The 22,943-nt window shown below is 53.7% G+C and overlaps 1 protein-coding gene across 4 annotated transcripts in view; it reads right to left on the bottom strand.

Annotated features, from left to right (window-relative positions):
- Positions 1–704: 704 nt before the first annotated feature.
- OSBP2 (oxysterol binding protein 2) overlaps positions 705–22,943 on the bottom strand; it is a 131,555-nt gene continuing 109,316 nt past the window's right edge. The window contains exons 4-14 of one of the 4 annotated variants that reach the window (XM_054594037.1): positions 17,380–17,572; positions 16,695–16,812; positions 14,524–14,575; positions 14,197–14,343; positions 12,882–13,127; positions 10,315–10,435; positions 9,930–10,033; positions 9,759–9,854; positions 9,493–9,677; positions 2,341–2,567; positions 705–2,215 (exon numbers count right to left, since the gene is read on the bottom strand). In XM_054594037.1, coding sequence (XP_054450012.1) covers positions 2,070–2,215; positions 2,341–2,567; positions 9,493–9,677; positions 9,759–9,854; positions 9,930–10,033; positions 10,315–10,435; positions 12,882–13,127; positions 14,197–14,343; positions 14,524–14,575; positions 16,695–16,812; positions 17,380–17,572 — 1,635 coding nt within the window. In that variant the 3' untranslated portion in view covers positions 705–2,069. The remainder of the gene's footprint in view (positions 2,216–2,340; positions 2,568–9,492; positions 9,678–9,758; positions 9,855–9,929; positions 10,034–10,314; positions 10,436–12,881; positions 13,128–14,196; positions 14,344–14,523; positions 14,576–16,694; positions 16,813–17,379; positions 17,573–22,943) is intronic. The other 3 variants (XM_054594038.1, XM_054594040.1, XM_054594039.1) reach the window with 3 other exon arrangements.

Below are 22,943 nucleotides of genomic sequence, written 5' to 3'. Positions count from 1 at the left end.
CTGGCAGACCCCCATTATTGCTCCCAGGTCAGGCCCATCCTGGGGTTGCCTCACCCCCACCCCCTTCCAATGAGAGCTGCCTTGCCTGCCCCACTGTCGGGACTCACCAGGGCCTCCCTCCACCCACATGGGGAAGGAACCAGCGTGCGCACCCAGCCTTGGATCCCACAGCGCCCCGCAGTCAGGACAGATGATTAGAGGTTGGCTCTGATGTCCCTGTGGTGCCCCGTTCCACCCCATCCTCTCACCTGGAACCAGGAGTAGTGGGAAGAGGACCCCCTGGGCCCGACCAGCTGCTCAGTCCTGGTAGCCAGTGACCTGGGTTGCTCGGCAACCCGGGCAGCGGAAGTGCTAGGTCACAATTGTTAAGCAACTATGTAATTCACCAGGGTGGCCTTCCCTTGCAGGGGGTGTCTGGAGCCAGACAGCCTCGGGTAAAGCCGTGACCCCATCCCTAGATGCTGGCTCAGCCCTTACATGTTTTTCTAAAAAAAGCCTTTTCTGGCCCAGCCCCCCACCCCCCGAATCCAGACCAACGTCCTGCTGCCTGCTCAGAGCGGCAGAATAAGCCCCACGCTCTCCCCCCCCCCCCCCCCCCCCCCCCCCACCTCGCAGTCTGTCACCTGTGCTCTCGGATCAACCCTGCTCCACCCAGTCACAGACAGATTCAGGGACAGGGCCACGGAAAACGCCAAATCCAAGGTTTTTATTACCCATCAGAAGGCGCTCGCCACAAACAGTGCTGGGAAGAGGTACAGCATACGGCTCTGCTGCAGGCCGGGTGGGCTGCCTGCCGCCCTGACTCTGCGGTGGGCACCCTAAGGCATTTCACAAGTTGGTGTTTTCACCTTTTTCCTTATAAAAACAAAACCAGTCCTGGAGTAGAAAGAAAAACCCTGCGGTGAGTTTTCAGGACAAAACTGAAGTGGGAAGGGTTGGAGTGGGGGGTACTAAAGGTTGGGACAGTGGCCACAGTGGCCCAGGCCCCCCACTGTTGGCAGAAGCCACTGGAGGGGGATCCAAGGAGAGGGCAGGGCACAGCTGCCAGGAGGGCCAAACTCAGACAGGAGAGCCCTGTCTTCATCATTTTTTCATTTCCACATACCATAGAAATTTAAGCAAAATAGCTATTTTATATATATTTATATTTTATATATATATAAATCAGGCAAATAAAGAGTTCAGGGGTGCTGAGATGGGGCGCCCCAGAGGTGCCTGAAGCCAAGGCCAGACGCTAGGTCTCTGGTGCCCAGGGCCACGCCCAGGCTGAGCTGAGGGTTTGTTCTTATTGCTGATTCGGGGCCTGGTTCCGGGGCGAGGAGCACCTGCAGGCCCTGCCCCCAGCTTTTCCTGGCCTGTCTGGGGCTGGGTGCAGCCCCCAGACGGCCAAGGCTCGGTCCCCCGGACGCTGAGGGGCCCCTTCCCCACGGTGGCGATAGCTCCAGAGACAACCTGTGCTCTCCTGGGCCCAGCGGCCCCTCCCTGTCCCTTCCCTGTGGGCTCCTGGGCTCCTGGGGGGGCAGTCTTGCTATGTTGAGCTACAAAATACTCTGTACTCAAAGGGTCTTTCTGGCTTCCTGATGTCTTAAAAAGAAGGGGCTCTTGCCAGGACACTTTTGTGGCAAGAAAGCACACTTAGAAAGTTGTCTACTAAGTGCTGTACTAAAAATATTTACTAAACATCTTGGCTGGAGAGAAGTGGAGATCGTTTTTCTAAAAAAGTCAAAAGCGGCTCCCTAGGAGGGTCAGTCCCTCCCTGGGTGGGGCTGGTGATGGGGCAGTCCAGAGCCCGGGCCAGCTGCCTGAGTTGTGGTCACTGCGAGCTGGGGTCCTGATGGAGCCCAGGTCCATAATGAAGGGGCACAGGTGACCAGGGGCACCTGGGGGGCTGGAGAGAACCGGGCCAGCACTTCCTCCTTCCAAGGTTGGAGCCCCCAAAAAGTATTAAAAAAAAAAGGGGGGGGAAGGAAAACAGTGGGGTGGGAGGGCCGTTAGGTACTAAATTGAGTGCATTAAGTAAAAGGGGCACCAGGCTGTGCAGGGCCTGTATTTGCAGGAAGGGGTGGCGCTCAAAAGATATTGGGGCACATGTGCCAGTCCTGCTTCTCCTTGGCCTCCCAGTAGCCGCCCTTGTACACGCAGGCCGTCTCCCCGGTCAGCGGGTCCAGCCTCTTCTCGAACCACAGCGGTGTGTACACGTCGGCCTCCTTCTCTGCTGGGCGGGCACAGCGGGCGAGCGGTGGGCAGGCGGCCCTCCTTCGCCCACCGGGAACCCCCTCCCCAGTCCCCCAGGCACCCCTTCCCGCCCCCTGGGGCATCCCCTCCGTCCCCTGGCCTCACCGTCCTCCGCGCCGCAGCCCCGCGAGCAGGCCTCTAGTCTCCGGCGCCGCGACTGGCGCTGCTTCTCCTCCAACCGCTGCTTCTCTGTGTTGGCCTCGTCCCATTGCCCCTTCTCCATCAGCCGCTGGTCCGGCCGCAGGCGGCTGTCGGTGGGCGCCACGCCCTCCTCGTGCTCGTTGAGGGTCAGGGCCAGCTCCGAGAAGTAGTACATGTTCTCCGCGTTCTCCCTGCGTGGTGCACGGCAGGAGCGTACCGCATCCCCGCCCCACGCCCCTCCGCCGCCCTGGGCTCCGAGGACGCCCGCCCCGCCGACTCTCCCCTCTCTCCCCTCCAGCTCGCGCGCCCAGGAGCCGGCAAAGCCCTGCTGCCCCCTTCAGCTGCTCGACCCTCCCTGCGCCACCATCTGCGTCGGTTCTGCTTCATTATGCTTCTTGGGAATTTTTCCATTTTGTTCACTTTTTCAAATTTGTTAGTGTAAAGTTGTTTCATAATATTCTCATTATTGTTGCAGTGATGTCTGTGATGTTGGTTATACGTGCCTTCTCTCTATCCTCAACGGTCAGGTCAGAGGTTTGTCCATTCATTCATTGGCAGAAGATGAAATTTTGTTGGCCCTGTGTTAGGTTTTACTGCCTTATTGATTTGCTTTTACAGTCTTCCTTCTGCTTTGTTGAAGTTTATTTTGCTGTTCTTTTTTTTTAACTTCTTAAGATGGATACTTAGCTCATGCCAGCTTTTCTTCTTTTCTAATCTGTGCATTTTTAAGTCTGTATTTCACACCATTTTTGGTATGTATACTTTCAATATAATGCAGTTGTAAATATGTACTAATTTCCGTATCTTCTTTGACCTATGGATTAGTTGGACGTATTCTTCGTATCAAGATTTTTATACTCACTTTTATTTCTAGCATAATTGCCTTGGAGTCATACTTGGTATTGTATACTTAATAGTATACTTGCCTTGGAGTCATACTTAATAGTATACTTGGTATAATTTCAGTTTTTTGATAAATTTGCTTTGGCGTCCAGGATATGGTTGATTTTTGCAAATGTTCCACATGCAACTGAAAAGAATGCGTTTAGAGTTGTGCAGTGTTATCCAAATGTCCAGTGGGTTCTATTGTTCAAACTTACCCTCCTGACTTTTTTTTGGCAATTTACATGTGTTCGTTTATTTAATCCTCCTCAAAGTCCTCCTATTGTTTATTACTGTTATTATTTTATAATTTTTAAAATAATTATTCTCTTACAGTTGTTCCGTATTTTCCCCCTTTGCCCTCCTCTGCGCCGTCAGTCCCAGCGTTGGCTGCATCCATGGGCCATTCATACGTGTTCTTTGTCTAGTCCCTTCCCCTTCTTTCCACCCTTCTCCCCTTTCCCCCTCCCCTCTGGCCACTGACAGTCTGTTCCATGTTTCAATCCTCCTGACTTCAAAATTTTGCTGCTTCTATCAGAGCAGTTGTGTTAAAATTCTCTACTTTAATTGCAAATTAGTCCATTTCTCCTTATATTTCTACCAGCTTTTGCTGTATATATTTTGAGGCTGTGTTATTACATACAAGGTACATTAAAATGTAAAACTTACCTTAATGGTGAATCGAACCTTTATCATTATGACCCTCTTATCAAGTCTTTTTGTTTTAAAGTCTGTTTTTCATTATTAATATGGCTACAGTAGGTTTTTTCCCATGGACGTATCTTTTTCCATCCTTTTATTCCAATCTTTATTTTTTAAGATGCATCTCTTGTAAGCCACATATAGTTGTATTTTAAAAACTTGTCTGAAATCTAACACCTATAAATCTATCTTGTTTTTTCTTTTTGTTCTCCTTTTTTGGACCTCAGTGCACAGTTGTGGGTTACTCATAGCCCTTGGTACATGACACCCTCTCTTTATTGGTCCTTGCATAGCCTGCTTGTATTACTGCAGTCTCGCCACCCTAAACAATAGGGTTAATTCTGACAAAACCTACATCTGCCTATATGGAAAATTCACCCACCCGTCCCCTTCTCAGGTGGCCATCAGCAAGTCTCCTGGGTTCACCAGTCCCTCGCTTTCCTTTTGATGTAATTTTACTGCATCTTTAAATAGTCTTAAGTGTGTGTATTCATATATATTTTACATACTCATTTTAATTGCATAAGAGGAATATCATGATGTATTTTTTTTTACTTTTATCAATATAGTGCTTAAATTTATATGGTTGCAATTATGCTGTGGTTCATTTGTTTTAACTACTGTATAGTATTCTCTCCTGTGAATTCAGCAGTTATTCACCCAACAATTACAGTTGTTTCCAAGTTTTGGCTATGGAGTTATCTTACGCATGTTTCCTGTTACACATTTGCAGGAGTTTCTCTGCAGAACATACCTACAAGTGGAACTGCTGGGCTATGGAGCCTGTTGACGTTCTTCTTTAGAGGGTAAGGCTGAGCTGCCTTCCGACATGGTTGTACCAGTTCACACTCCCACCAGTGATGTGTAAGAGATGCTGTGGATTCACATCATCTTCAATACTTGGTACTGTCAGACTTTTTCATTTTTTCCAAATTAAATGAAGATGAAATGGTTTCTCATTGAGGCTTTGATTTGCATTTCCCCAATTATCAATAATGTTGGTCAATTTTCATATGGTGACTGGCCATACCTGTTTTTTCTTGTTCATGACTCTTGTATTTTCCCTTGCATTGTTTTTGTTTATTGATTAGAAGTTCTTTATGTATCTTTTAATTATTATTTTTAATTGTGGTAAAACACTTCTTATGTATTTTGATACTAATCCTTTTTCAGGTTTATCTTCTCCAAGGTTATATATGCTTTCCACTTTTTAAAATTGTCTTTTTAAAAAAAAGATTTTACTTATTTTTAGAGAGAGGGGATGGGAGGGAGAAAGAGAGGGAGAGGGACATTGATAGAAGGTCCTTGATATTCTCTGATAACATAATTGGTGTTTTCTCTTGTATCTTTTAGTTGTTTTCTTTTAATGTGTATAAATGCAAGTGACTTTGGTGTATTAATCTTATATTAAGGCAGCTAAGATACTTTTTTTCCTGAGTCTATGGAGATCTATTATTGTAATGAATTAATTTTTGGATTTTCTAATATAAAACCACCCTTGCATACTCAGCATAAACTCAACATAATTGAAGAATGCTATCTTACCCTCTTTATACACTGTTGGATTTTCTGATGTCTTGTTTTGGAATTTTGCTTATATATTCCTGAGTGAAATAGGGTAAAACTTTTATTTTCCCACTATTCTCTTAGCCTGGTTTGGTATCAGGATGATTCTGGCCTCATAAGACAGGAAAATATTCTTTTTCTATCATCTGGAAGATTTTATATAAGATTGGGATAATACATTTTTTGAAAATTTGGTAGAATTCACCTATAAAAGTATTTGGGGTTTGGGTTTTCCTTGCAGGATTTTTGAAAAAAAATTTATTGATTTTAGAGAGAGAGAGACATTGATTTGTTGTTCCACCTACTCATGCATTGTTTGGTTGATTCTCGTATGTGCCCTGACTGGGGATCAAACGTGCAACCTTGGCTTAGTGGGATGATGTTCCAGCCAACTGGGCTACCCAGCCAGGGCTCCTTATGGGAATTTTAAATGGACTGTTTGTTAAATTATTATAAGACTATTCATGTGTTCTATTTCTTCTAGACTCAGTTCTTCTAAGTTTTATTTAAAGAATTTGTCTTCATCTGAATTTTAATTCTCTTTATACTTTATATGTCATATGAAATTCTTGTCATTAATATTTATTTGTATATTTTCTCTTGATCAGTCTTGCCAGTAGTTCCTTGTCAGGTTTTTCTTTTCAGAGTCAACTTTTAGCTTTTGAAACTTCTTTTACTTTTTTCTATTGTATTAATCTCTGCTCTTATTTTTACAGTATATTTTCTTCTTTTCTTGGGTTTCTATGTTGAACTTTCTCTAACTCTTAGGAGAGAAACTCAGAAAAGAAAAAAGCCCTAAAAATTAATGAGCTTGTTCAGCTATCATTCAAATATGAGGGCATAATAAAACTATGTCCTCAGGGAATAGGTAAAAAATATTTACCTATTTAAGGCAATACATTTCCTAATAGCATTGCCTTTGTTACAGCCAGCCTGTCTTGTCATCTTTTCATTCTCAGCCAGGTATTTTAAAATTTCCATTATAATTTTTTTTTTAACCCATGCTTTATTTAGCAACTTAAAATTCTTTCCAAATATGTGGGTGGGGACTTTTTGTCATCTTGTTCATAGCTTCTAACTTAATTGTCTTATCATAGATAGTGGTCTGTAGGCTACCCTCTGTAAATTTGTTGAAGCTTTATTAGAGTTCAGCACACAATTCATGCCTGCTTGAGTAAAAAGTATGTTCTGATTGTTGCAGCAGTAAGTTTGTGTATTATCCTGTGTGGTTTTGATCTCCATCATTTCTGTTGGTTGGTTTTTTTCCCCTTATTGACCTATCAACATGTGAAAGGTGTATACTGAAATTTTTTCATCTCCCACTGTGGTGATGGATTTATCAATTTCTCCCTTTACTACCAATATGTGCTTTGTATATCATTGAGGCTGTTTCATTACCTGTTTAATGTTTGGAACTATTTTATCTTCTTGAAGAACTCAACCTTTTATCATGTAGCAACTTTTCCATCCCTAATAATGCATTTGTCTTAAATTCTGTTTTACCTTATATTAATACAGTTATCATAGGTCTTTAGTATGTATTCTCATAATATATTTATCGTTGAGTTTCAACTTTTGCACATCTTCGTATTTTGGATATCTTTTAGAAGGTGCATGTATCTGGACTTTAATAAAATCCTATCAGTATTTTGCTTTTTAACTTGTGAGTCTCAGCTATTTACTACTCTTGGATCTGTTTCTACTGTGTTAATTTACAGTTTTTGTTATACCTCCTTTTTTAAAAAAATTTTGAGAGTATGTTTATTAAAGCTGGAGACAGTGAAACAAGGAAGGGTTTAGGATAGAAGAAGCAACAGGGCAGAGCCTGGGCGGGGGGCTGCTTTGGCTCTTTAGAAACATTGTAGGAAAGAAGGGAGCCAAGGTGGGGCTGCTGTCAGCATCCTGGAGAGTCAGAGAAAACGGGGCCTTGGAGACAGGTTCAGGCGGTTAGCCTGGGATGAGCTGCTGCTGCCCATTGCTCCCCTGGTTGCAAGTCTTGTGGGGTCCCTTAGAGTTCAGAATGCACACTCAGGAGGGTAGAAAAGGGGGAAGGGAAAGCCGTGGGTGTGCTCCAGGGAGGTAGCGAGTGCCTTGTACTTTTTCTTTTTAATCTCTTCTTACTATTTAAAAAATAAATCTTGTATCTGTCTCTTCCTTCTAATAAGAACTTAGCATTCCTTCACATCCTATGGTGTCCTCTATCTTCCCCAAACCCCATCACGTTAACATTATCTGCACTTTCAATTCTGGATTATTATTAGTATAATCTCTCTTTTTCTTCTGTATATTGCAGCACCTTCTGGGTTTTTCTCCCCCTTTTAAAGTACTGTGTTGGATACCTTTTCCATTGTGGATTTTTGGGTATCAAACCTGCTGAGGCCATTCCCTGAGGACATAGTGTTATTATGCCCTCATATTTGAATGATAGCTGGATAAAAAAAATTTACCTTCTAATTTCTTTTCTTCATTACTTTGAAAAATATTACTCCAACTTTGGCTATTGAAAAATCTGATGTTAATCTGATTCTTTATTCTTGAGTGAAACCTTTCACTCCTCTCTAGAAGCTATCAACATTTTCTCCTTGGTATTCCTAATTTTTGCTATAGTGTGGTCTATGCAAAAGTTTTATTTCTTGTCCCTGGAACTCTACAGGCCCTTTCAACCTGGGGTCTTTGATTTCTTTATTTTGGGAAATTCATTTCCATTGTTTAACTATTTCTCCTCTCCATTTTTATTTCTTTACTTTTCTACCAAGATTCCATTAGACACATTACTTTAGTGATGATTCTAGGAATTGCAGTATGCGTATTTCGTACAGTCAAAAGCTAATGCACATTTTGACCCTTGACCCTTCTCTTGGATGGCATGAGGGTCTTCAAGAAGTTTCCTTCCATTTATCCCTCTTTGACTTACGTGATTGCAGTTACATTTTCTGTTTAGGTTTTGAATCCCATGTTATTGTGTTTATTCAGTGTTCACATAAGTTTCTGTTCTTCATGCATCGTAGATCTTCCATCTGATATCATCTTCCTTCTGCTGGAGATATATCCTTTCGTGCGAGTGCTGGTGGCAAAATGAGTTTTTATTTGTTCGGAAATGTCTACTTCAGCTTCTAGCAGGGAGTCTTTATGCACATGGAAGATCTGTGACTGACTTCAAGCTCCCATTATTGCCACTGAGGTGACGGCTGTCAGTCTGCTGTTCCTCAGGAGTAACGTCTTTTCAAAACTGACTGCTTGGTATATTCTTGTTTAGGTAGTTTCAACAGTTTCACTGTATATAGATTCATGTGTGGAAAATTCTATGCTGTTTCCCTTCAGATAATGTCTTCTCCCTCCTAGACCAGTTCCCTTTGTCACACTGGGCGTCTGCAGCAAAGCCCTGGGATCCAGCGGAGTCTCTGCATCGGCGATGCTCCAAGGCTGCCGATCGCGCTACTTCAGGGACTCCCTCCGGGTCCCTAGGTGGTAAGCCTTCTCTCTCTAGCTTCTCTTTTTCAGGTTTTGTCTCCTGGTTTTTGATTATTTCTTCTGACCTATGTTCAGTTGATGGAGTCCATTAAACCTTCCCACAGAGTACTCAATTTCAGTTGTTTTTCCTTTGTAGAACTTCTGTTTTGCTCTCTTTGGAGTCTGTCATGCCACTTTTTATAGTGTTCTGTTTCTTGGGTTCCATTTCTTGGACTATGAGGACTCTGTCCCGTGACCTGTTTGAAGCCCCTGCATAGGACTTACTACTAATTTATAGTTGGGTATCTGGCTCCCATGCTGGGATGTCAGCCACACAACACTTTTCTCCTACACGTGGACTCCTTCTGACCCCTAGGCTGCTTGCTTCCTGTCTGGCCGGGCAGGGGACAGGCAAGGGAACCCTGTCCCCTGCCCACTTGCCACCTCCTCTTGCTCTCCTTGCCCGCTCCTCACCCTGCCCCACCGCCCTCCGCGGGCCCTGGCAGCCCCACTCACGGCAGCGGGTACTTCTTCCACAGCAGCTTGGCCGGCAGCGTCTGGTATACTGTCTTCTGCTTCCCATCCAAGCTGGGGCTGCTGGGGCTGCTTTGCACGATCTTGGCGCATTCCATCTGCTCATCCCATGAGCCTGACAGCACGTAATGGGCCTTTCCCTGGCCATCATTCACCACGCCTGTCACCTGTGGATGTTGGCAGGACGAGCATAGGTATGGGCCTGCTCTGGGCCAGCCCCCAAGGCTCTGACTGGTGGCCTTGCTTACCTTCCGGGCCACCTCTTTTGAGAAGTAGCTGTAGGGCAGGAACTTCATCTGGCACCGGTCCTTTGTCTTATGGTTCACAATCTCAATGTCCCCTGTCTGGTGAGGGAGGGTAGTTAGTGGTGAGCGGCCTATGCCCGGGCCACACACCCCTGCCCTAAGGCACCCCGTGACCTGGTCGATCCAGAGCTTGCCCACGATGATGTTATGCACAGTCGAGGTGCTTTTCCTCCACACGTAGTGATTCCCACTGGCTTGGAATTCTAAGTGGATGGCACCTGGAGGTGAGATACAGGGTCAGATGTTGTGGCCTGCGGTGCCAGGTCCCAGCCAGCCTGCCCGCCTACCCACCCACCCACAGTCCTGATCCCAGGACACAGTATTTATGCCGACTGGGGAAGGGGGCACCCAGGAAGCCTGGGAGGAGGGAGCAGGGAACATGCCCGCAGGGAAACCAGTGTCACCCCTGGAGGCCCAAGCTGGTTTCTGGGTTTGGCAAAACCCTCCCCCCTTATCCAGAAAGGCTCCCTGCCCTGGGAGAGCACAGGGCCCAGCTCACCCAGCGGCATGATGGAGAGGTATTTCCCCCGGAACTTGCTGGAGATGGTGATCTCCTGCCAGAGGCTCCAGCCGTTCTTGGAGAACACGTAGTGTGCGGCTGATGGAGGGTGGTGGCTCACCTGAGACCAGACCCACAGGACGTGAGTGTCTGCAGGACACAGGGCCAGCCTGCCCCGTGCCCAGTTCTGCAGCCCTGACAGCAGGCCCGGCTGCTGCTCTGGGGACCACAGACCCATGGAAGGCTCCAAGGGCGAAGCAAGGGCGTGGCAGTGGGTGCAGCCTGGGTGGCCGTCCTGTACGTGCTGTGGCCGTGAGACAAGGGCTGGGGCATCTCTTCTACACCTGACTCTTGGGCTGTGAAATTGGGGTGATGACAGAGCCTGTGCCTCAAGGGGGTCACGTTACCTGTGACAGGCTGTGCTGAGGGCTGATAAAGTGAAGGTGCTTCTCTCTACTGAGGGCTCCTGTGCCCGTTTTCTAGCTAAGCCCCCACAGCCCCACAAAGGGGCACGTCTACTGCGCTGTTTGACTGAAGAGGCCTAGGCTGAGGAAGCCGTTTTAACTGGGGAGGGGGCAGAGTTGAGCCCTGCGTCCTGGCCAGCGTGGCTGCAGGGTGGGAGTCCAGGCGGGTGATGCTGTGAGTCCTGCTCACCCACGCCAGGGCCCCCAGCACCTCTGCGCCTTCCTCTCACAGCACGGGGCACCGCTCATCGCCGCCCCCTTGCCAGGACCCCCTCTATCAGCCTTCCCTGTCTGTCCTTTCTCATTTCTGTGTGGCTCCTTTGGTCACAGCGTCCTAGGGCTCAGCCTCCCCGCAACCCCTCATTCCCATCTGAGGGCATCGGTCAGGCCCCTGCCGCAGCCTCACCCAGCGCTGCAGCCGGGCCCCGCAGCTGCCCACAGACACTCCCACTCGGGTGGCTTCTCAGACCGACCGGAGCTCCTGTTGCCCCGCCTGCGTCTCATCTCCGTACGGGGCACCGCCACTTCCTTCCTACATCTCAGAAGCACAGGCCAAACCCGTCACCCACTCCTGTGCGACGGGTGAGTGTCCCTGAGCCTGCCCATTGCCTGGGGCCCCCCACACCCACTAGCAGACTCAGGGATGGCAGTCTGGTCTTTACAGCTGCTCACATCAAATGCTTTGGAGTCGGCTCTGGCCCCTCTTTCTCATGTACCTGATTTAATCCTAAGCAAATCCTAGCTGTCCTTTCTTCAAAATGCATCCAGAATCTATCCCTTCCCTACCCGTGTCCCCAGGCCACAGTGGATTCCAAGTGTCCCTGCTGCACTCTCATGCTCTTACTAGGGCAGCCAGGGCGACCCATAAAACAAGTCAGGATGTCATGCCTCCTCCAGCCGCCAGAGCCTCCTGGCCGCCTGCCCGTCTTCCCCTCTGCCATCCCTCACTCTCTGTGTCAAAAAAAACCTTCCTTGACCAGCCCCTTGCAAAAAGAGCCAGAACCATCTGACATACATAGTACCTGTCCCTCACCCCCAGCCCCATGAGAATAGTCACTTCGCAGCTGGCTGTACCCTCCATGCCTGAACAGCACCTGGCATATCATGGGCACCCGATCACCTCTGTTGAGCAAACTAGTGTGTTCCTTCACTAGTTCAGGCCACGGACCTGGGGCCATCCTTGCCACCCTCCCCTGCCTCCCCCTGTCTGTCCACCTCCAGAGCATCAGCAGATCCCTAGGCTCTGCCTCATAAACGTGCCGGACTCTGACCTCCCCTCTTCCGGCCACCACAGCCACCTCCTCCAGGTCAACGCAGCTGCCTTCTCAGCTCGCTGCCAGACTGAACCATGTACTTTCTGAGCTCATCCCCAGGGCTGGAGCCATGCCCAGCACACAGGATGCTTGGCGGCAGCCTGACCTGGAAGCTCTGTCCTGGGCACATTTCTGCACACCTGCCTGGGTCCTTGCAGCACCCACCAAATCTGCCCCTCTCAGCAGCCACAGAATTGCCCCTCTTCACACAAGGACACCACAGGTGAGTTTGAGATGCCAAGGCTCCCAGCTTGTGGGGTCTGGTTGTGGCTCTGTCCCATGGGGAGACTGTGTCTCTGCCGGGGAGGCACGGAGAGGGGAGGCGAGCTGCCTCCATGCCCCAGGGCAGGACCCCTGCGCTCCTCGCACTCCAGGCCTCCACCATCACTGGCCAGGGCCCCCAGGTGCAGGCCTGCCCTGCCAGCTCAGAGGTGACCCCACGCTCCAACCCAGTTGGACTCCCCAGCATTGCCCTGCAAATGTCCCTGGACCACTGCTCCTTGGTACCTGGCCAGGAGACGAGCCCTCACAGCCCCCCCGCCCCGCCCCTCCGCACACTGTCCTCACCAAGCTCCCCTCCCTCAGTGGCCCTCACTTTACCCAGGAGGCCTGCCGGGACAGCGTGTCCCTGGGCCCGCCCCCTGCTGCAGGAGGCCTAGCTGCCTGACTGGACCTCGGCTTGACGGCCCCTTGGGCAGGGGCACGTCAGGGTCAGAGGCTGTGTCCCATGGGTCTCATTCTGACCCCAGGCCAGCAGGAGCAGCTTGGCCGGAGTGCGAGCTGGCCTCACCTGCTCGCAGAGGGAGCGCAGGCCCATGTCATCCAGGCGGTCCAGCTCGAAGGTCTCCCCCAGCATGGGGTTGAAAGGCTTGGCGATGCGGTGCACAGTGGTGGAGTAGGAGGACACAGAGAAGGCGGCCACCAGGCACATCTGCTCCACTGAGCTGGTGCAGTGCACCGCCTTGTCCAGCAGGTGGTGGTACTCCAGGTCCTCGGTCAGCCGCTGGAGCATGGACAGGGGCTCGTTGAAATTCACCTGCAGGCAGGTGGGGGTCAGGCCGGGGTGCCTAGCTGAGACAGCTGCTCCCAGCACAGACCTGGGGTCAGCAGAGCACCCTTGCTTTTCTCCGATGTTCAGGGACATTGCTGCTCAGGTGACACCTCCGGGGAGGTTTCTCGGATGACCCTATACCCCAACTGCACCTGCTCGCCTCCCCAGCGCCTCCTGCCTGCTTTCTGCACAGCCCTCACCGCTTCCTGACCTGCTGTCTCGCACACTTGCATAACGTTTGCTGTCAGTCTCCCACCCTAGGACACAAACACCAGGAAGGCCAGGGCTTCTGACACTGAGTCACAGGAATGAGTGAATGAGTGAATAATGGACAAGATGGGCCTTTCTCATCCTCTGAGCCATTACACAAGTTTTCTGTTGAGAGCTCCTGTGGCTGGGCCCCCGTCTCAGCCTCAGTGGGGCATAGTCCCCTGTGGTGGTCTGTGACCCTGGGCCAGCCATCGGGCAGGGTCTTCCCTGACGCGTAGAAGTGGGTGCTGTTATTCCCCCCATGGACATAGAGGCTGGAGATGTGAAGGGACTTGTGCTGGGGCACAGAGTGAAACCAAGTCTGGCCTGGAACCCCCAAGCTCCTCCCTTGTGGAGATGCCGCTGTGGCCTGGCAGCAGGAGCATGCCGGCCCTGCCCTCAGCCCACTGTGTGACCTTGCTAGAGGCGGGGCTGGGGACAGCTCCCAGCACCGGGAGGGCCTGCCTGTCAACACACACAGCCCAATCCTGCCACTCCCGGTCTACGAGGTCAGGACAGCCAGGACATGGTGAGGCCCTGTCTCGTGCAGAGACGCTCTGGGGGAGCCCAAGTCTCCGATCAGCGCGGAGCCCCTTCCTGGCTCCTTCCCTCAGGGCCCGAGGCCTCTGCTCTGCGGGGGCTGTGGCAGTGCCGGTGAACATGATTCAACAATTCACTATGCTCCTCAGGCATAAGAAAATGCCACTCGGGGCCGCCTGTGCTTTGCACAGGCCGTTGCTTCTTGTCCACACACAAGAAAACAGCCCCAGGGGACCCAGTGAGGCCACCCTGCCTGCGCCCCTACCGGCATGGGGATCTTGGAGAGCTCCCGGCCGATGCAGTTCTTCATGATGCTCCAGAGATTAAGGCTGTAGTTGGGCTTGTCGGGGATGCGGACGCGTCTCTTGACTTTGGGGGGGCCCTGGGGCACAAGTGAGGCGCCGTCCAGCACCTGCCAGAGAAGCATCAGCAGAGGCCAAGAGCACGCCCTTGGCCCTCCCAGCCTGGCCCTCCCCTCTGACCCAGGGACATCTGAGGACCAGCTATGGGTGGGACCCGAAGGCGGCCAGGGCACTGGGCTGCCCCAGGGGCCCCGAGCGCAAGGCGCCAGCCTCCCTCCTCAGCTGCTCACATTGTCTGCCGAGGTCCAGTCCGCAGGGCCTGTGGTCCCACTCTCAGCTTTTCTGCAGGAAACACAAAAGCGGGGGCAGGTTACTGACAAATCCAGAGGCCTCACCAGAACCTGGCCACCTCTGTACAGACCCTGCGGTGAGGTCTGAGGGACAGCCCGTCCAAGGCTTCCTCCCTCAATTCAGGATGCTCACACAAGCCTGCAGGACCACAGGGTGGTGATTTGGAGGGCCTCCCACTGACTGATGCCTTGTGACAGCAAATACTTCGCAAAGCCCTCACCTGAGGTCCCTGTGCACAGCCTCATGAGGCCGGCTCACCCAGGACCAGATGCGGCCAGGGGGTGGCACCTCTGGAAGACTCCTGGAGCCCCATGGGCCCCTTTGTCACAGACACACCTGTGTTCTGGCTGCTCGTCTGACTCACCCCAGGTGGGTCCTGGAAGGGCAGGATGTGGGTCGGATGCATCCCTGTGCCCATTAACACTGGGCTATGGTTGGCCAGAGCAGCAGGGGCACTATGGCTGATGGCCCCAGGCTCTGAGGAGCCCCAAGGAGGGGTGACCTAGGCCAGCGAGGGTAGGGGACTGGCACTTGTCAGGGCATCAGGAACATGAAGGATTCACCCAGGTCATTGGGGGAACTGGGGCTGGTATGGAGAGTTACCGTTGGGACACACAGGCAGCGGACCTGCTACTGCCCAGCGTGGCTACAGCATGAGGGAGGAGTGGCTGTGCCCGAGCCGTGGGAGCCAATGCGGTGGTAAGCAGGAGAGTCACCTGCTGGCTGGCTGGCTGGCTGGGAGCAGAGAGGCCTGGGGCTGTGGCCGAGGTACGGATGCTGCTGGGGCGGCCGTGCAGTCCCAGGTACGGGGCGGGGGGGGGAGGGCAGGGAGCCTGAGCAGGACCCGTCTGGCTGCAGAGCCCAGAGGGTGCCACCGTCGCCTGATGAAGTGGAAGGAAGTTCAGAACGGCCACGCCATGTTCATTTGGGGAGCAATATAAGCAGTTTTAAAATGCTGGGAACTGGAAAATGACTCTTAGCTAGAAATACACTGCTGATTTCCAGTCCCACTGCTGATGGGACCGGCAACCCCATGAGGGGTAAGAGAGATAACAGCCCTTTCCCTGGAAGAAGTGATGAGAGGAAAGTGGTGAAGCACATGGGTCCAAGGAGGCAACAAAGGAGCAGCCAGGGGTTCTCACCAGCCTGCTCCCCTGGACTGGGCTGCAGGGGCCTGTGGAAAGCAGGTACGGTGTGGGGGGCAGCAGAACCGACATTGGGGGTGAGGCCACCAGGAAGCCTGCAGTTCCTCCTCCACTCCTGGGCAAGCCTGGGAGGCGCTGTGCCTGACAGGCGCCATGGGTAACGGTGGCAGTGGGCAGCACAGGCTGCGGTCACTTATATCACTTCCCAGGACTCAGCTCCTTCTAGGCTACAGCAGGGCCCCAGACGCCTGTGGAGCTTATCACCACCTCTGTGTCCCCCAACCCCTGCCATACTTGCCAAACCTTCTATTGTTAGGATCTTGAGTGATTTGATGAGTATCAAGACCCGAATGAGGACAGAGCTCCCCATTATATTAAATTGACATTCCAGCCCCAGCATGCTCCCCTCTGGCTAACCCGCCTGGCTAACGCCTCACCCTGCACGTGTTGTGCACCGGCAGGGTCACCCTGCAGGCATTTCCTGGGGTCCCTGGAGCGACAACATGGTTTCCATTGATAGTCAATGTCCCAATTGTGCATTTAGAAATATTCTGACAGGGCAGATTTTTATGAAAAACAAAACAAAGGCTTAGAACTAGAAAACAAAAGAGACTGCCTAAATCTCATCTGTTCTGGAATGCTGACATGGTAGAGGGAGCAGCTGGGGCCCTGTGCAGCTCTGAGGTGAGACTGAGGGAGCCCCAGCCCCTGACTCCAGGGTGGACCTGGATCCAGCCAGTGCCCTGTTCTCCATCTCCACTTAAAATGAAACCCTGATACAGACTTAATTTTGGCATTTTTGACTTAAGGAACAACAGAACCAATCAAAGCAAAAATGCCATCTGGAACGAGACCTAAAACCTCACGTGCAAAGAGGAACAGATGGAGCACAGGAAGAGCAAGGCAGGGGCGGCTGACCCAGGAGAGGGTCCTGCCAGGGTAGCCGGCCCCACCGGAGAGCCCACCTGTCCTCCTTGGCCTCTGTGATCACGGTGATGAAAGATGTGGAGTCTTCCATGGCGTCGAAGTACTCGGTATCCTCATCTTCCTCACTGTCCTCTCCTTTGGGAGTCAGGAAGCTTCCTAGGGACACAGGCAAAGCTGCTGCGTCAGTTGGCAACCTCACAAAGGCTCGTCTCACCCACCTGAGGACGCCCAGAGCTTCGTGGGCCCCTCCTCCCGCTCCCTGCCCCTGCCACCGCCCTGCCTCGGTCACTGGGTCCTGATGACCTAGGCTGTGGCTGCCCTCGCGAGGTTTTCCGGACTGGACTGTGCCCTCCTGCCAGTGCGCTGGTGCACGGCCTCCCTACTTGCAGACGCTGCCTCTGCTCTCAGTAACGCTGGTCGGTCTGACTGTGGCCTCGCTGCTCTTTCTGCCCTTCCCAGGGCGCCCATGACTCCTAGCCTGTGGCGGCCCCCTGGCAGCCCTGCCACAGAGGGGACAGCTGGGCTCACTGAACTTATCTTTTGAGAACTGGAACCTTGACGCAGGGAGACTGTTGCCAGACCGGGGCAGGCATGGGAAATAGAAAGCCACGGTAAGGGGAGGGGTACTGGGGGCCCAGGAAGCACAGCCAGCTGGCTGAGGCGGACGCCGAGGGCAGAGTGGACGGAGTGCCAGCCGGCTGGACAGAGTCCCTGGCCCCTCACCCTCGCTGAAGCTCTGGGTGGGGTTGGCGGCCCGGCCAGGGGCGCTGCGGAAGGCCCGCTCGAGGCTGTTGTGCTGCTTGGCCAGCTGCTCGATCGTCTCCTCCAGGTGGACGCGCTGCTCTTGCTCATACTGCAGCGCGCGCTGCCATCTCCGGCTGTGTGTCTCCGCTAGTTCCAAGAAGTCCCTGCAGGCCTGGGGAGGGAGAGGGGCCTGTGAGCACAGGGCCTGCCTGCCCCATCCCCTCTCCACTGCCCCGCCCTGCCCCGCCCCACAGGGCAGCGAGGAAGACCCTGGGGTGCCTTCTCTCCTCCATCCTCTTCCCTTCCTCGGGTGCCCAGAAGCAGCTCTGCCCCCGCCTCTGGCTCTCACAGGGGCACAGGGACCCAGGCTTTCTAAGAGCCAGCCCAGCAACGGCTCCGGTCGGCGTCCCACCGTCACGGTGCCACCCGAGAGCACCAAACCCCAGGTGGTGCTGGCCGAGCCTGCCCTGCCAGCAGCAGCGGGGGAAGCTGGCTTTTCACCACGACTGGGGCCCAAGCTCTTAGCTGTCACATCCTCAGTGTGTGCTAGACCTTAGGTCTGTCACAACCCCTGTCCCCACTGGGACCCAAGGTGCCCCTGACAGCTCAGGCCAGTCCCTAGCTTTGGCACAGGAAGAAGGAAAGCCACCATGTTCTGCTGTACAGCCCGGTTCACACAGGTGATGGGGTCTTGTCTGGAGGGACTGGGGGTACCTCCAAGTCTGTTACCACATAAGGTGGCTTTTAAGGTTCCCTCTTCAAACCTGAGGCTACAACATCCGGCTTCTTTCAGCTTCCCAGGTCTCATGAAGCAGGGGTTGGTCATCCTGCCCCTGACGTTGCAGTGGAAAGGAGGACCCAGGCTTCAGCTGCTGCCCCTGGAAGGCACCAAGGTCCAGGCCGGGACCTCTGGGCTTGCCCGGTCTGAACTCCTCACTGGGTAAGAAGGGACGCGCTTCCTTGGCCCAACCTGTATCAGGTTCTGGGCGCCACTCCCCAGCCCTCCCTTCCCAGTCCTTGTTGCACCAGCTGCCAGCGCCACACACCACGCTGTCTGACGCTGGGCATTAGAGACATGCTTTTCTGGAGGGAGAAAGGCACACGGACTCTCATCTCTGACAGGGCCAAATGCAGCACTATCTCAGAGAGCTGTCGGGGGAGCCAGAGGTGATGTGGGGACACTCCTTCGGGGGCCACCAGCCGCATCGGCACAGTGCCCAGCGCTCATGCCTCTGCCTGCCTGCTACCTCCCGGTGCTGCTCAGGCCTCTCACCTGCCCGCAGGGAAGGGCCCTGACCCCACTCAGGCCTCCTCAGACACTCGCCTCTCCTGCAAAGTCATTTCTGCAAGTTTGCTTCTCTAGTGACTGTGCTTATTTCTTTTTGTCCCATGGAATCCCCAAAACTCAGCAGCTGGTCCAGCACATCTGCTGGGTGAAGGAGTGCCCTCCCGGTGGGGTGGTGTCCTGGGCTTGGCGGGCCTGGCTCAGCAGAAGGGGCCCCCAGCCCGCAGCTCGGGGAGGACTGGCTGCTCAGCTGGCCCCCGGCACATCACCCCTTCAACAAGGCCTCTACTGGGCACCTTCCTTCTGTCATGTCACCGCCAGCACCCGCACAGAATGTGCTCCTCGCTGCCCCCCCCCCTTCTGGAGACGTGGAAATGGAGGCCCCAGGAAACGAGCAAAGTGCAGTGGGAAGGGCTCAGCATCAGCTGTGGGCAGGCCTGGGTTCCTACACAAGCCCTTCCACCCTCTGAGCTGTGACCCGCCTGTGAGATAGAACAGTAACATCTGACAGACCCTGTGCTCATGGCTCCCTGTCTCAGCTCACCCAGCAAAGTCCTCAAGGGAGGAGGACTGGTATCATCCCCATCTGACAGATAAGGAAACCGAGGTCAGGTCCCAGCAGCTCCCCGGCAGGACCCTGGGGAGGAGGTGTGTTCACTGCACCGCAGGTTCAGGGGCCTCTCAACCCTCCCCAAAAGGTCAAGTGTGGCCACCGTTACCTGCTCCTCCAGAAGGGGCATGGATTTATACTGACAGGTGTCCTGGCATTGGTCGGGGGTAGGGGTGCCGGGAGACCTCAGGAAAGAGAAGAAACCTCCTTATGCACTTAGGTGCTGGGGACGGGAGAGCCTTTGTCCAGGGCAGTTTTAAGTCTGGGCTACTTTGAGTTTGCAAGAAATGAGTCTATAAGGCTCACCGACTGGTTTGCAAGTGGGCAAGGGGGCCTCCTGTCCCCAGAGCCATGTTTCCCGCTCAAAGCCAGGTCCCGCCCACACAAGGCACAGCCCCCTTGCCTGCCTGCCTGCCATGCCGTACAGACGAAGAGGCCAGCCTATGTCACACACGAGAGTCTCAATACGGGCGAGACACATGACAGGTGCTTCATGGTTTTCCAGTTCTTAGCAGCCTGGAAGCCCTGCGGGTCCCCAGACCACCACCTGGCAGCTGCATAAGACCTGTTGCCTGTGCCCTGGCGCTTCCTTAGCGCTGCTCCATCGTGTCTGCCGCCAGCGGTCCCTGCCTACCCTGCGCAGCTCCTGAAATCATCGCTCAGTGAGTTCTGACAGACGGGTGCTTTGCTTTCCCACAACTTGTGGCATTTAAAACAAGACTTATAAAAGAGTCACAAACAGCAGTAGAAAGCAGTAGTCAAATGTGATGGTAAATAATTCCCATGAACTCTCATCAGAGGGTGCTATCTGGCCTCTGGGCTTCCTAGCAGCGAATGCAAAGTGGGCAAGATGATTGCAGTTTTCTCAGATTAAACAAGGGTCTCAAGATCTGGGCAGTTCTAAATGTTATTACTAAATGTTCCACTTGCCTAACTGTTAAAACATAGCAGCATTTTGCAGATGCAGCTGTAAGCAAGATGAGCTTCACAGGGACTCAACCTGATAAATGTAATCAGTGTGATTAGTCGAATAGTGTGTACATGCACTGGCTAAGCCTCCCCTCTGGAAGACAGAGCTTTGGATACAAATCCTCTCTCCTTCACCTGCTGCAAGTAAATAAAACTAAGCCTTGTGACAACCACAGCTAGCTCTTGACTAGAGCACCCCAAACGGCAAACCTGTTGAGTTCAGTAACACCACAAAGATGAATTAGCTCTTTACCTCATACCCTCAATATTCATGAGCTCTAAATACTTTAGAAATGACCACTTTATCTGCCAAGGGAAACTGCAGGCTGGCTGTATATGCCAGAGCAGCTGAGAGCCTCTCACAGACCTGGCCCTAGGTCCCCTCCAGCCGTGTCTCCTAGGGCCCCACCCTCCCCTCAAGTGTGGTCCACCAGGCATACCATCTCCCTCCCCTTCTCTGGCTCGACCTGAACACCCCTGATCATTCTGATGGCTCAGGGCTGTCGGCGGGGTCCCTACAAGGACTCCCGTTTTCAGGGAGGCCAAGGGACTTACACGGGGCCAGGAAGTGCTATGTGTACAACCCAGGCGCAAGTCCCCCGGTCCCTACTTGCAAGTCTTCCAGGGCATGGGACCAGCACTGCCACTGTTTACTTTGTAAAGCTGCAATCTCTATGGCCCTCTGGGTGCCCCTTGAGGGCACAGGCGGTGTGGGATCCCATGGCCTTCCCGGGCTGGAGCTGGGCCCCGAAAAGGCTCACTAGCAAGGATGACAGGGAATAACCTTGTTCAAACGCCAGGACCCAGTCCTGCCTCAGCTGTGCCTGCCTCCCAGCCCCCATTCCTGCCACTGGGGATATCGCCCGCCCGGCCAGGGCCGCTGGCTGATAGACTGTGTGTGACCTCCTCCTCGCTGCCACTGCAGGACAGGCTGCTGTAAAGCAGCAAGAAGACAAGAAGTGAAATCTCTGGGACACCTGTGGCCAGGCTGTGTATCCAAAAATCAGTGTCACAGTTGCCCAAAGAGGGGGCAGGGCTGAGGCTGCTGTACCACAGAACCTAGGGACTCATGTGGCTGGACCAGAGCCGTTGCCACTGCCGCCACTGCCACCACTGGGGGATGGGTCATCTGCAGCAGATAAGCTGCCCCTGTCACCCCGTGGGCTGTGGGGAGCCCGGCCATCCCCTCCACCCCACTCCACCTACCTGGTACCCACCCCAACTCCCAGGGTTTCCTCTGGCGCTGCCGCCCGTCTCCGCGCCCCATCCTGGCCGCACAGCCCAGAGAGGCAGGTGCTGGCCTGGCCCTGCTGCCCGCTCGGGAGTGCTGAGTTAGTCTGTGCGCTGCAGTTTGCTAGCTAAGCCGGATTGGGCCTGGGGCCCAGCAGGGTGGCTGATTGGGGGTGGCTCCCAGGAGGGCCTGGCTGCTGCAGGCTCTAAACCCAGGGTCACATGTCACTCAGGCTCTGCCCCAGCTCTCAGGGAGCTCCTGCCTAGGCCTGAGCAGCAGCAGCAGCAGCGCTCGGGGCCCCGAAGCCTCCTGCCCATACTACACTTGCTCCTAGATCACTCCGGGGGCAGAGGGCGGGGGGCAGGCAGACGAAGGGGCCCAGCATTGGGGCACCTCATGGGCGCTGCCTCGCTAACCACCCTGGGCAGGCCCGCAACCCCCCGGGCCTTGGCGTCCTCATGGGGCCAACAGAGGGCTGAAGCCCGGGACTGCGATGGAGTCCCCAGTTCTATGACACGTCAGGATGATTGTCCTCAGGATGGGAACATGGTTCCAGGCTCCTGGCCCTGCCCCTTCCTCCCACCCCCAAGGCTATGGAGAGGCTCCTGTGCTGAGACAGTGCGGGGCCTGCAGGCGGTGCAGGTCTCCCTCTGCCGGGAGGGCAGGGAGCCTACTAAGCCGCTCAAAGGAGAGTGAGAACCAAAAAGCCCAGGTCAGAAAGGCGGCTCCCACACGGGGTGCACAGCAACAGGCAGGGGCCTCCCCTCCCCGGAGCCTGGCCTGGTGAGAGGGGCCGTGAGGCTGCCCACCCGGAGGACACTGTGTTGGGCCAAGCTGTGTGAGGTCACCCTAACAGCGGTCCCCGCGGGACAGGCGTAGAGCCTCTCTGAGTGGGGAGCCTTTGCCCAGCTGTGCCCAGGAGGACACGCTCTAATCGCTCCTGCAGTTTCCTAATCCTAATCCTGACAATGACCTCATGCTCCCCAAACGTGGGCAAGCAAGCAGGGCTTGGGGTCAGCCAGCCTGGGTCCCCTGCCGGTCCCGTGTGGGATCCAGTGAAGCCTCTTGTGCTCTCAGGAGGGTCTGCCTTTCAGGGGCTGCTTGGAAACCATCAGCCGCTCTCCTGCCCTGTCGCCGCCCTCCGAGACAGGGGCATGAAAAGGGGGCTAGAGAGTGGCTGGACATTGGGGCGGGCAGCCCTGGGACTCCCAGAGGAGGTAGGAGATGGGCTAAATGCCCAGAGGCTCCAGGCTGGTCTGAGAGGGGGACCTGGGCCAACAGGGCCAGCTTGGTGACTGGCTCTGTGTCCAGCCATCAGCACCCAGCAAGTGCCAGTCACCCTGGATGCAGGGAGGGTGGGAGAAAGGGCTGTGTTTCCGCCTGCAGCCAGCCAGGACCTGCCAGCTTTGTGACTGTCACATGTCTGGTCTGCAGCAAACTCAGGCTTT

Source organism: Pteronotus mesoamericanus, unplaced genomic scaffold (assembly GCF_021234165.1).
Source record: "Pteronotus mesoamericanus isolate MK-2021 breed Mesoamerican mustached bat unplaced genomic scaffold, CSHL_Meso_final scaffold_507, whole genome shotgun sequence".
Classification (NCBI taxonomy): domain Eukaryota; kingdom Metazoa; phylum Chordata; class Mammalia; order Chiroptera; family Mormoopidae; genus Pteronotus; species Pteronotus mesoamericanus.
The sequence above is the reverse complement of the archived record's forward strand: the minus strand, read 5'-3'. Positions and strand labels throughout refer to the sequence as shown.